This window comes from Grus americana, chromosome 7 (assembly GCF_028858705.1).
Source record: "Grus americana isolate bGruAme1 chromosome 7, bGruAme1.mat, whole genome shotgun sequence".
Lineage (NCBI taxonomy): Eukaryota > Metazoa > Chordata > Aves > Gruiformes > Gruidae > Grus > Grus americana.
Genome location: NC_072858.1, coordinates 40764623 through 40776790, shown reverse-complemented (window position 1 = coordinate 40776790; position 12168 = coordinate 40764623). Strand labels below are relative to the sequence as shown.

At 54.1% G+C, this 12168-nt stretch overlaps 1 protein-coding gene across 2 annotated transcripts in view; it reads left to right on the top strand.

The window, feature by feature from the left end:
- PRKG1 (protein kinase cGMP-dependent 1) overlaps positions 1-12168 on the top strand; it is a 494892-nt gene that overhangs the window by 24397 nt on the left and 458327 nt on the right. The window contains exon 1 of one of the 2 annotated variants that reach the window (XM_054832399.1): positions 10291-10621. The exons of the other annotated variant lie outside the window; for it this stretch is intronic. Within the exon in view, the coding sequence (XP_054688374.1) occupies positions 10311-10621 (311 nt within the window). The 5' untranslated portion in view covers positions 10291-10310. Of the gene's footprint in view, positions 1-10290; positions 10622-12168 lie in introns of those variants that run through there. 2 annotated transcript variants of the gene reach the window in all.

Genomic DNA, 12168 nt, shown 5'->3' with positions numbered 1-12168 from the left:
GTGTCAGATGCTTTGGAGATGAGTTTGTACACTGAGCTGTGCGTATACGGGTTGCATAAATAAAGGTATGGAGAAATCGCCCTGTTCTTTGGGCTAAGCCGCTCAGGTAAAAGCATAGACAATAAAGCTTCAACAGAAATAGTTCTTGCAGAGAAGTGGCCAATGAAAGCTCGGTACCAACCCAGAAATCTTTTTTTTTCTAGAGCACAGAGAAGCAGACCCAAGGTGCATGTTGCCTTTGCAGCATCATCACTTGCAAAGGATTTTTCCTTCTAGGTTTGAGGAAGCTCTCACAAGTCGGTATCATAATCAGCAGTGAAAATCGTGCTGTTCTCCACTCAGATCAACGATTAGGAGGTGGTGGGGAAGATGTGCAGGGGTGAACCTTCCCAGCGTGTTTTATGGTGGGGAAGAGTTGCGTAGGTGAACCTTCTCAATGTGTTTTATGATGGAGAAGAGTTGCACAGGTGAACTTTCCAAGCATGTTTTATGGTGGAGAAGAGTTGCATAGGTGAACCCCCCCAGTGTGTTTTATGATGGAGAAGAGTCACATAGGTGAACTTTCCAAGCATTTTTATGGTGGAGAAGAGTTCATAGAATCATAGAATGGTTTGGGTTAGAAGGGACCTCAAAGGTCATCTAGTTCCCACCCCCTGCCATGGCAGGGACACCCTCCACTAGCCCACGTTGCCCAAAGCCTCATCCAAGAGTTGCGTAGGTGAACTTTCCAAGCGTGTTTTATGGCAGAGAAGAGTTGCGTAGGTGAACTTTCACGGCACATTTTATGGTGGGGAAGATGTGCGGAGGTGAACTTTCACAGCACGTTTCAATGCACGTTTTAATCCCGTGCAATGGAGAGGAGCCAGGGTCAGAGCAAAACCAGCTGGAGATGGAGCTGGGGTCATGAAAGGCACCATAGCCCCGGGTTCGCACAGCCCGACGTGCCTGCGGCTGGTGAGGAGCTGCGGTCGCACATCCTCCTCCGAGATGGGGTAGCGGCCGTGCCACGAGAGCGAGGAGGGAGCCCCGCGCCTTGCCCAGGGGCTCAGCTGCTGATGTGAAGCCGAAATTGTGCGAAGGTGAGAAGAGGAGCGCTGCCCGTCCCCTGGCTCACCCAACGCAGCAGGGCGGCCGGTCGAAAGATGTTGGCAACGCTTAGGCAATCAATCAGGCGAGCACTGGCCTCTAATGCTCTGCTGAGTAGAGCAATCAGTTCACGCAAACACTGACAAAGAGAAAACGGCGAGCATAAACATTTTTACACACTCAGAGCGCCCAACCTGATGAAGTTTCCCCAAGCATAAATAAGAAATAGCTGCAGAAGTCAGCGGAGTGCTGTAAAACCTTTGTGAAACCCGACGTGAGCCCCTGCTTGCAGATTGTGCCTGGATGATTCACGGATGTTTCCGTGGTACCTTAACGAGCCAGGTCCTCTGCGGGATGCAGCCATTTATTCTGAGCCTTAAACGATCATGGGGATCAATTTTGAGTACAAACCTTTTCTGGAAATGTTTTCTGCAAGGAAGGAAGGGTTTAGCAGTGCTAGAATTGCGGACATAAACATTTCTAGTTACTTAAATAAAAGACTGGTACTTCAGTAAAATTTTTCTAGTTGCTGGGGACAGGCAGATGTCAGAAAAAGACCTTGGAATAAATTCCAGCACGAATCTGTTTCTAAAAAGGAAGGCAACTTTCAGTGCAACTTATATTTATCTTTAAGAAACGCTGGTCTGTTGTCCAGTCATGTAAAACACGGGCTTAAAATCTGTGCTTCGTGCTTATTGTTATAAATACCTGAAACATTCAAATAATAATTTTTAATAAGCAGAGGAATTAATTTGATTACATGAAGAGATGGTGCACTTGTTCACGATGCATTCATCATAAAATAATGGTAACGCACTGGTTATTTTCATATCGGTGGTAGCAGAATACATGTTTATTTCTAATCCAATTTCAAATATAAATGAATTGTTTTGAAGGTTGGATAAATCAGCCCAACAGACCAAGGCAATTATGGTAGGTGAGTGGTGCATTACTGGCAAGGAGAGATAAGAAACACCGCAGGGTCCAAAAGGGCGATTGGAGGGAGCACCCAGAATTGCAAACGCTCGGGGCCGGCAAGCGGTTTGCTGCCATTAGACCCAGGAAGTTAAGAAATGGCACCAAGCAGCTTCAAAATCAGGCCGTAGAAATGAGCCGCTATCGATTAAAATAAGTTGGGGGTAAACCGAGTCTCTCGCTGTTCATACCTTCCTGAGGACTTTGCTTTCCACCTCTTGCAACCAGAGAACTAAAAAAAAAAAAAATCAGCAAGTTGCAGAGGGCAACGGAGGTTGGAGAAAGGAAAAGATGTAACTGCACGGTAACAGCTGATGAGTTTGAACGTGATTGCATAGTGTTTTAGAAGTATACCACGAAGAATTGCAGGCCGGCTCGCAAGACAAACCTCCCTTTTGGTCAGCGCAGCGTACTGCTGAATACCGATGCAAGAATCGCTGCTCCAAAATGTGCCCCCAGAAGCTGTTGTTGCTACTTAGAGCCCCACGTGAAGATGAACGAAGACATGATCTCATACGGGAAAGGTTAGTAGGAGCAGATGAAGTCCCCGGATGTCCTGACACCCTGTCGAGTTCCTGATTGCCCTCGACACGGTGAGGTCCGCTCTGAAAAGTGAGGTTTGGGAAACTTTTGGTAGCCTCTGTGTGTTGATGGTTCAATGGCGGAATGAATCGCATAGCTTCTCGGCATTAGGATGTTGTTGCTGTTGCGTGGTCAGGCTGGGTTGGTTTCATCCTCGGGCAGTAACCCCACGGCGTTTGGCGCGTGGGCTGGGTGACGGATGCATCGCTGAGCTCTCCCACCCCTTCACCACAACACTGAGATATCACACAGCGGGAAGAGGAACATATGTTGAATAGTGAAGATAAAGGGGTCACTGAGCACGGGCTGTCGCCAGCGGTTAAACTCTGGTTGATAAGAAGCACAAGGAAGCTGGCCTGACTATCCTGGCTGTGTCTCCAGGAAAATCAGTGGCCTGAGATCCAACACGTGGCTCCCACCTTCCCTCAAACGTTTCGGCCTCTCCCAGTCTCGCAGATACACGCGCGACAGCCAGAGCGATCTGTTTTTCCGACCACGTCAACTGAGTTGCTGTTTTCTACAAACTCCCCCTCCATTATATCCCGTATCTCATGGCTCCAAGACTAGATCTGCATCCTCACGTTCAGTTTAATTGGTCCCTGGGTTCATTTGCCGGTAGCTTAAGGCTGAAAGCAAAAGAAATCTCCATTTCCAGGGCTCTCCTTGTCTAAATGCTGCTTTTGCTCTACATAGTCAGTGCCCTGGGACTGCTGAGAAAAGCAGGGGCATAGTCAGTGTCTAATTGTAGTAACTGAAAAACAGCACTAAGTATTTATCTTGGCAGTTTTCAGAACAAGTTGCTGCTTAACGTGAGCCTAAAGAGACTTCTTAAGGCAGCTGAATCATTTTGAAGCTGCTTCTGACTTAATCCAGCCCCCGGGAAGACGTGTCTGAGCTCTGCTCTGACCTTGCCGGGCAGTCCAGCCCCTTCTGGCAGGTGGGAAAAAAAGAAATAAAATCAACTGGTCACTTGAGGTTGTGTATGGGCAGGAGGGATCAGGATCAGGCATGGTGGTTCCCACGCCTGACCTGCCTGAGATCTGCTGCTACTTGCAGCTCCTACCTAGGGGCGCACAGAAGATGCATTTTGTGTTGGATTTGCGTGGCAAGGTTTTGGTAGCGGGGGGACTACAGGGGTGGCTTCTGTGAGAAGCTGCTAGAAGCTCCCCCTGTGTCTGGTAGAGGCAATGCCAGCCGGCTCCAAGACAGGCCCGCCGCTGGCCAAGGCCAAGCCAATCAGCGCCTCTGTGATAACATAGTTAAGAAGAAGAAAAACACTTAGAGAGAGAGAGCTTTTGCAGCCGGAGAGAGGAGTGAGAAGATGTAAGAAACTCTGCAGACACCAAGGTCAGTGCAGAAGGAGGGGCAGGAGGTGCTCCAGGCGCCGGAGCAGAGATCCCCCTGCAGCCCGTGGTGAAGGCCATGGTGAAGCAGGCTGTGCCCCTGCAGCCCATGGAGGAAGGATGAGGGGGTGTAGAGATTCCACCTGCAGCCCGTGGAGGACCCCACGCCGGAGCAGGTGGAGGCACCTGAAGGAGGCTGTGGCCCGTGGGAAGCCCACGCTGGAGCAAGCTCCTGGCCGGACCGGTGGACCCGTGCAGAGGGGAGCCCACGCCAGGGCAGGTTTGCTGGCAGGACTTGTGACCCCGTGGGGGACCCCACGCTGGAGCAGTTTGCTCCTGAGGGTCTGCACCCCGTGAGAGGGACTCCATGCTGGAGCAGGGGAACGATGAGAGGAGTCCTCCCCCTGAGGCTGAAGAAGCGGCAGAAACACCGTGAGATGAACTGACCGTAACCCCCATTCCCCGTCCCCCTGTGCCGCTGAGGGGGGGGGAAGGTTGAAGCCGGGAGTGAAGTTGAGCCCGGGAAGATGGGAGGGGTGGGGGGAGGTGTTTTTCAGAGTTGATTTCATTTCTCATTCCTCTACTCTGTTTTGCCTGGTAATAAATTAGATGAATTCCCTCTCTAAGTTCGGTCTGTTTTGCTCGTGACAACAATTAGTGAGTGATCTCTCCCTGTCCTTATCTCGACCCACAAGCATTTCGTTATGCCTTTTCTCCCCTGTTTAGTGAATGAGGGGAGTGAGAGAGCGGCTCTGGTGGGCACCTGGTGGGCCTTCAGCCAGGGTCGACCCACCACAGTTTACTCTTTCCTGGAGAAAGCCCAGCTCCAAAGATTTCGTTTAGGCTGAGGATATGAGAAGGTGCTACCAGCAAGCCTGTACCATCCCCTCCTACCCCGTGGGGACTCATGAGCAGCTGAACCAGCACCGAAGCGATGCGGAGATCCACTGCCACCACCTGCAGCCACCGGATGGGGTGAGCTGTTGAAAATCCAACTTTCTGTGCGATCATGGGAGAAAAAGCCTGGCTTAGAAAGACACCTTTCAACTGAAGTGTGCGAGATGCTTTTTGGAGGGCAGAGGATGCGCGGTTTCTGTAGACAAATAGGCAGGGCTGGTGTGAATAGGGTCTTGTTAGTGGGGAAAAGAAGTCAGAGGGACTCTTTTGGTTCCTCTAATGGAAGGAAAGAGCTTTGAAGGGCTTGTTGAATGTGTATTCAACTTCTGGATAATTTATTATGCCATTTTTATGTAAAACTCGTGTTCCCCCCATAAAGATGATGGATACTCTTCTGCTGTTTCAGCCCTGCAGCCCACCCAACAGGAGCGAGCCTGGAAGAACAATGAGGGGAGGGTTATCTCTTACCTCGCCAGCGCGTGAGGTCCTTCGTGCCATCTATTGTTCTGGGCAAAGGGACCCACGAGGGAGAACAAGAAACTTGAATCTTAAATCTGATTCTGGCACACGCGTGTGCGCACGCACAAGGGGAGGAAGGCTTGAAACCGCCGTGTTACATGGATAATTCTGTGCTATTATACACTCATAACGTCTCAGCCTTTTGCCTTGCATGACACAAACATTCATTTTTGTATTATTATGCATGCCCCTAATGTGATATAAAAAGCTAAGCATATTACCAACTGCAGTACAGCACACTATTATTTTTTTCTTGTCTCTGCAGTGAGCATTTTTTTGTACCATTGATAGATCTCGGGGTATTTTTTTTTTTTTTCTTCTCGTGCACTCTACTCCAAATGATCCTCATCCTGGGAGGATTTCCTAGGGCAGGCTGGAGCGGTTGCATGCTCTTCACAAGAGCTATTTGTCAGTGTTTCTTACTGATAATGGAAAGAATCGACATACTAAAGGAAAATCCTTGAGATAATCCAGTTGAGATGTTGATTTGACTTTCAACACTCGGGATTCAATGGGGTTTAAAAGACAGCACTCGCTGCAAGGGTGCCCAACCCTGGATATCTCCATCCCTTCCGCGGGGATGAACCAACGCGTTTCAGCTTCATTTTTAGAGGCTCCAAAAAGGGCCAAAATAAGGAGGAATGCCCAATGTCACAAGACAACAGGGCTTATTTTTGGAGAGAAACGGGGCTGAAGTACTCCCCAAATACTGCGAATTCCTGCTCCTCGGTCTCGGCGAGGCTGCTTTGACACAGTAGTTCCAGCCTGGATTATTTTCCAGCTGCAAATCTGTAGGGCACCGTGGGCCCAGAAGGGGTTGCCGAAGACACTCTGTTTGGGGCGAAAGGCAAAAAAAATGGCCAAATGTGCCCTAGGGAGGGGTCAGATGCGTTCGGGTTTCAGTAGGCGGCAGTCCTTCCTCTGCCTCAGAGACTGGCGTGAATTTTGGGTGCGTGGTGGAACGGAGGAGGTAGCACCCCACGGATGAGAGGTGGTGACTCTCAGGGGTGAACTGCAACTCGAGTTGGCCGTAGCATGCTTTTTGCAAGAGTTCAGCTCGCGTACGTGCTGCTTTCCTCTAGATCTTCCTGTATTTTTAGTCTTTCCTCCTTCACATCGTAAAGGTGTTGCTGTGAATACGCACATAGGGAACACGTTCGGCTTTGCAGCCGGCTGCGAGCCATCGGCGGGTAGAGTCCCGCCGGTCACACGCCTTCCCAAATCCGCACAAAGCCCTGACCAGCAGAGAAATGCGTCGCAAAATCCAAGCGGTTCCAACTTTCTTTTGGGAAAAGAGTAAGGATTGCCACTGGAGTGGATTAGGCAGGGAAAAAACATGCTTCCAGGAGGAGGAAAATGTTTGTACGCGGTGACGCATCACCGGCTCCTCTGTCCGCGCTGTCCTGGCCGGCTGTAGCAAGGTGACGTTTACCCGTCAGCGATCCCGCTTGCTGCTCGACTGGCGAGCCCAGGGAGATGTTTGCAGAATAGAGAGCTTTCCGATATGTTTTTAGCTGGGAAGATGGCAGCTGAGTGGGTGCGTTTGGTGACAGATGATCCTTGAAAGGTTTAGAAGCAAAAGCTATTAAAACCTAGGAGCTGTGCAGAGAGGAAATATTGTGAGTATATCAGAGCCTGTTCGAAGAGAGGAAACATCCCCGTTTCGTGTGATTCCCATCAGCAAGCCCCGCACGCGGTGCTTTGGGGCAGAGAGGTCACCGTCTGCAGAGGCTCTTTTTTTTTCGGCTCCCTGCTTACTTGACCTCCAGGCACAGAACTGCAGTGGCTGGATCAGAAAAGGGCTTTGGGATGACCGTAGCCAAAGGCTCCCTTAACAGATCGCAAGCGGCTTCGCCCTGTCCTCCCGAAACCCAAGCCAGTTGGTGCATTCCTACCATTCTTCTCCCTGAAACAGTTTCTTTCCGTTCACTGGATTGAGAAGATAAAGCAGCTGCTCTGAGAGTCTGAGGTTTTGTTTTGGGTTTTTTTGGTTTTTTGTTTTTTTTTTTTTAATCAGGAACTTTAAGTTGAAAGGGATGGGATCAGAGGATTTATTTTTATCAGAGTGGGGCGGTACCCTGGGATCCCTGAGATTACACACCAGCCGATACCGGGAAAGCCTGAAGCATGAACCGCGGGGAGGAGATCTGCGCTCGCCCGATGGTTTCTTTGGGAGAGCAGCGAAGAGTCGAAAATAGGCAACTGCTGGCTGCCTTCCCGCGGCAGAACGCGGCTGTCGGGTTGTGAAGCCCTTTGGGCTGCTTTGGCCTCATCCTTAAATCGGGGAGGACCAGCCTTAGACTTGACAGCTGCTGATTAGAGTCCCAAATCTAAAAGTGAGCCATAAAACCTCTCTTTAGACCTCATAAGTCTTATGAAAATCTGTAAATAAATATTTTCTTTAGATACGCTCAGTGAAATTCCTCGCCGGTTTTATTCCCCGTAATTTCTCACGGTTTTTTTCCAGATCCTTTCTGATCTAGGTACTGTTGTCTCTGTCCCAGGCTACGCACCTCTAATAGAAACCAAGAAACGTGGCTTTACTGCTTGTCATCGAGAAATTACGCCCAAGTTTCCCCCCAGAGCTGTTATTCTTTTGAAGCCTGGTGGGCTTCAGTTAACCGTATCGCCGTCTGCCTCGTCCAGAAGTTGGTATCGCTTCTGGAGGGAGGAAAGCAATAAAACTTTAAGCATGTCTGCTGAACGCTGTTAAAATATTTTCTTTATCATTGATTCCTAGTTTGTGGGCAGCAGGAGTGCATCTAGTTAAACGCTGGTCTTTAAAATGGAAATGTTCACAAGATATTCGGTACTTTTGTTCCTAGCGAGTTACGCAAGATTGCAATGGAGGGAATATACAGTAAAAAATGCTGTCTGAACGTAAAGCACTTTGGCAACCCATGCAAACAACCAGGGGACTTTGCTTTTGTGCCTGGCACATATGCATCAGGGGGACTGAAAATTGAAACGTTTTACATAACCCAATTTTTTTTTTTTTCCACGTGCATCTCAAAAAATGCAAGAGGGATCAAATAGTTGAAGAACCTGCAAAGCCTCATGCTCACGAAGAGAGGCCAGGCCTTTTCAAACAACAGCATTGAGCAGGGAGCAGTTGCAATTCCTTATCCGTTCTTTTTTTTTTTTTTTTAAATTTATTTTATAAAGACCATCTGCAGGTCGAAAGCTGGAACTTTGGACTCAGCCAAGCGCCAGTATGTAACAGTAAAAACCAAACCAAACAAAACCAGCAAAAAAAAAAAAGCTCAGTCCCATAAACGCGGTCTCTTGTCTGGATGTCTCTCGGTTCCAGCTGATGCTCGAATGGGAGGTCCAGACCCGCTGCTAACAGCAGGTACTAACACGTCGGTACCACCCACCTCCAAAAAACGTATCCGCGGCTGCAGCCTCCCTCTCCCCTCCCCAAATCGAACTCCCAGAGAGGGAATTGAAGCAGCAGCTTTTGCTGCCCTGAAAACATCCAAGCACGAAACTGTGCCGCTGCCCCAGCGCTGCAGAAGCTCTGGCTCTCGCTGGGCTCTGGGGGTTTTTACCCCCGACTCCTCCAGAATGTGCAGTCTTATCCGGAAACCCCCAAACCAGCTATTTTCTTGCCCCCAGATCCTTCTTTCTGCCCTGGAGGGCCAAGCCCAGGAGCCGCGTTGTCACAGGCGTAGATCACTGTCCCTTCCTCGCCTGGCGAACGCAGGCAAGACAAAAGAAAACAGAGCCGTTTGGCACCGAGGGCTCATCCGATGCGGCTCATTTATTTTATTTTGTTATTTTTGTGCTGCAGACCCGTGGACTGCATCGCATAGGTAGAACCGGCATGTAAGCGGTTTGTCGGCACGCAGACAATCCCAGAGCATCGGGCGTCGCGCTCGCACGCTGGGAAAATCCTGTCGCGTTTGGTACGGCAGAAACTAGCTTATGCTTTCATGTGGGTATTGGGGCTACGCAGCAAGTCTATTATTTCCCACATTTTAAGTTAGGGTTTTTTTTTTTTAGTGCTCTAAGACCCATATGCCCTGCCTCCAGGCTTTTCCAGTGCAGACATACTTGACCGATATTCACATTAAAATCTGGGTTTTTGGAGCCCAAAGCGTGCTGAGACTGAGGAGGAGCGATGCCAGGCACTGGCTTGTGCTTTCACTCAGAGAAGATGACAAAATTGGCTATTTAAAAAAAAAAAAAAGAAAGAAAAAAGAAAGTAAACGGGAGATAAGCCGGGCAGGTTCTGTAGGGAAAAAGTAGCACCCTTGATCGGAGCAGAGGATGGGAAGGGAGAGGACCAGGGGACACCCCGAAAGCAGCCATCTCCCCGGGTTTGGACCTGTTTGATGGCCTCCTCCTGCAAAAGGACGGGAGGGGAAGGGCTCGGCAGAGGCTCCCGGCGGCGGAGCGCTCCCGCAGCCCCGGGGGGGAGCCGAGCCGAGCCGAGCCGAGCCGAGCCGAGCCTCCGGCCAGCCCCCTCCCCGCGTCCCCCGCCGGGCGACCCCGGGGGTGTGGGCGGTGCGGGGAGCCGGCGGGGCCGGGAAGGAGGGAGCGGGGAGTGCATGTGCATCCTCGCAGGCGCCCCTGCCTCCCTCCCCGCCGCCTTCCCTCCTTCCCTCCCCCTCCGCGCGTGTGTGTGTGTGTGTGTGTGTGTGCGTGTGTCTCTCCCGCTCCCTCTCCAGCCTAGCCTGACGCAGCCGGATCGAAATCGCCCCTAACAACCCGGCTCCGGAGCGCGGTGCCGGCGGCGAGGGGTCCGGCTGCGGCGGGGCCCCGGCGGGTAGCGGGGCCGCGCCGGGCCGGGCCGGGGCCGGAGGGGGCGGCGGAGGCGAAGTTGGCCCAAGTGCGGGGAGGCGGCCCGGGGGGGGGGGGGGAAAGTTGCCGGGAGAGGCGAGTGGCGAGCGAGGCGGCAGGACCATGGGCACTTTGCGGGATTTACAGTACGCGCTGCAGGAGAAGATCGAGGAGCTGCGGCAGCGGGATGCTCTCATCGACGAGCTGGAGCTGGAGTTGGACCAGAAGGACGAACTGATCCAGAAGCTGCAGAACGAGCTGGACAAGTACCGCTCCGTGATCCGGCCCGCCACCCAGCAGGCGCAGCAGCAGAGCGCCGGCACCTTGCAGGGGGAGCAGAGGACCAAGCGGCAGGCGATCTCGGCCGAGCCCACCGCCTTTGACATCCAGGATCTCAGCCACGTCACCCTCCCCTTCTACCCCAAGAGCCCGCAGTAAGCAGGGGGTTCACCCCGGGTACCCCCCTCCCGCGGGGAGCGGAGCGCTCCGTGCCTCGCCTCGCCTCTCCATCCGCCGCGCTCAGCCCCTCTCGCCCCCCTTCTCCCCTCGCTGCCTGCGGGGCAGCCGGCGGACACCGCTTCCCCTCCATCCCCCGTCCTCGCTGCCGCCGCCCGCCGGGAAGGCACCGGGCCGGGGGGTTGTTGGGGGAAGGGGGGAGGAGAGCCCCGAACCGCGGCCGCCCCGGGTGCCGCCCGCCCCCGCACCCTCCCGGGTGGCCCCGCGGGGTGGGAAAGTTGCGAGCTGCGGGCGTGGGGAGGGGGTGTCCGACAGGAGTGAGCGCAGGGGTGGGGGGCAGAGCCGCGCTCCCCCGCCCCGGCTCCTTTCCCGCCGGGGGAGGCACGGCGGCGAGCTCGGGCAGGGGCGGGCGGCCGCCGGGGGAGTTTCTGCTGCCGGCGGGTTGAACCGGAGCGCATCGCGGTCCCGGGGGCTTCACCGCTGCGGGAGGGGACGGGAGAAAACCGGGGGTCGCTCCCCTCCGAGGAGGAGCGGTGTCCCGCAGGGAGCGATTCACGGCGGGGCGGGCAGGGAAACTTGGGAGCCCCGCGGTGCCCGGGTCTCCAGCAGCCTCCTCGCCGCCCTGCCCGGCCTCCCCTGCCCGGTGGGTGCGGGTGTTTGGGGGGAGGCAGCGGCAGAGGCTCGTTGCAGTGTCCTGGTCCGGTGGAGGGTGTGCGGGGGGCGGCGGGAAGGGAAAGTTGCGGGGAACCGGGGCTCCCAGCACGCCCGGGAGATGCTCTGCCCTGGTTTCACACTTGCCTCAGACTAAGGAAATTACAGCGATTTCATGGAGAAAACGGAGACCTTGCGGGAGAGGGATCGCCCCCCCCCCCCCCCCGTATCTTTTCCTGGCCAATAAATTGCAGTGCATTTGGTTCAGCACTTCTTAAAGGGGGGGGGGGGGGGGGGAAGATACTATGTGCTGCTAAAGCGCCTGGCTTCATGTGCAAGCGCAGCGGAGGCGGCGGGGCCGGCCTGGGCTCGGCTGGTCCCTGCCCGCAGCTGCCGGGCTGCGCCCCTCGGCTGGCGGCAACCGGGGCTCGACCTGCCGGTCGGTGGAGAAACCCGCCTCCCCTTTGCGGCCGACATCTCCCTGGCTGCATTAAACCCCAGGAGCGCTGGGGTCGCGGAAGATCGTTCGAGCCGTGCTGGTATCGGGGTGGTTGTGGGTTTAATTTTGGTTTTCGCCTCCCCGCTCCCGGGTGGGCTTTGGGGTGCAGGTCGGCCCCCGCCGCTCGTTAGGGCACACGGCAGACGGGCCCTCGGCCCCTGTTGCTCCAGCCGGGCCGCTCCGGAGCCCCACGCGGGACTTCTGCAGCCCCGCACGGCTGTGGGATTAACTCCCGGGCGGGGCGGCGGCGCAGGTGCTGTGGCTGAGGCCGGGCAGCTGTGAGGGACGATGCCCAGGTGCTCGCCATTGCCCTGGCTGGGGGTGTCGGAGCGGGACCTGCCGCCCCGACTGCCTCGTCTCCCGCGGTGGGTCTTG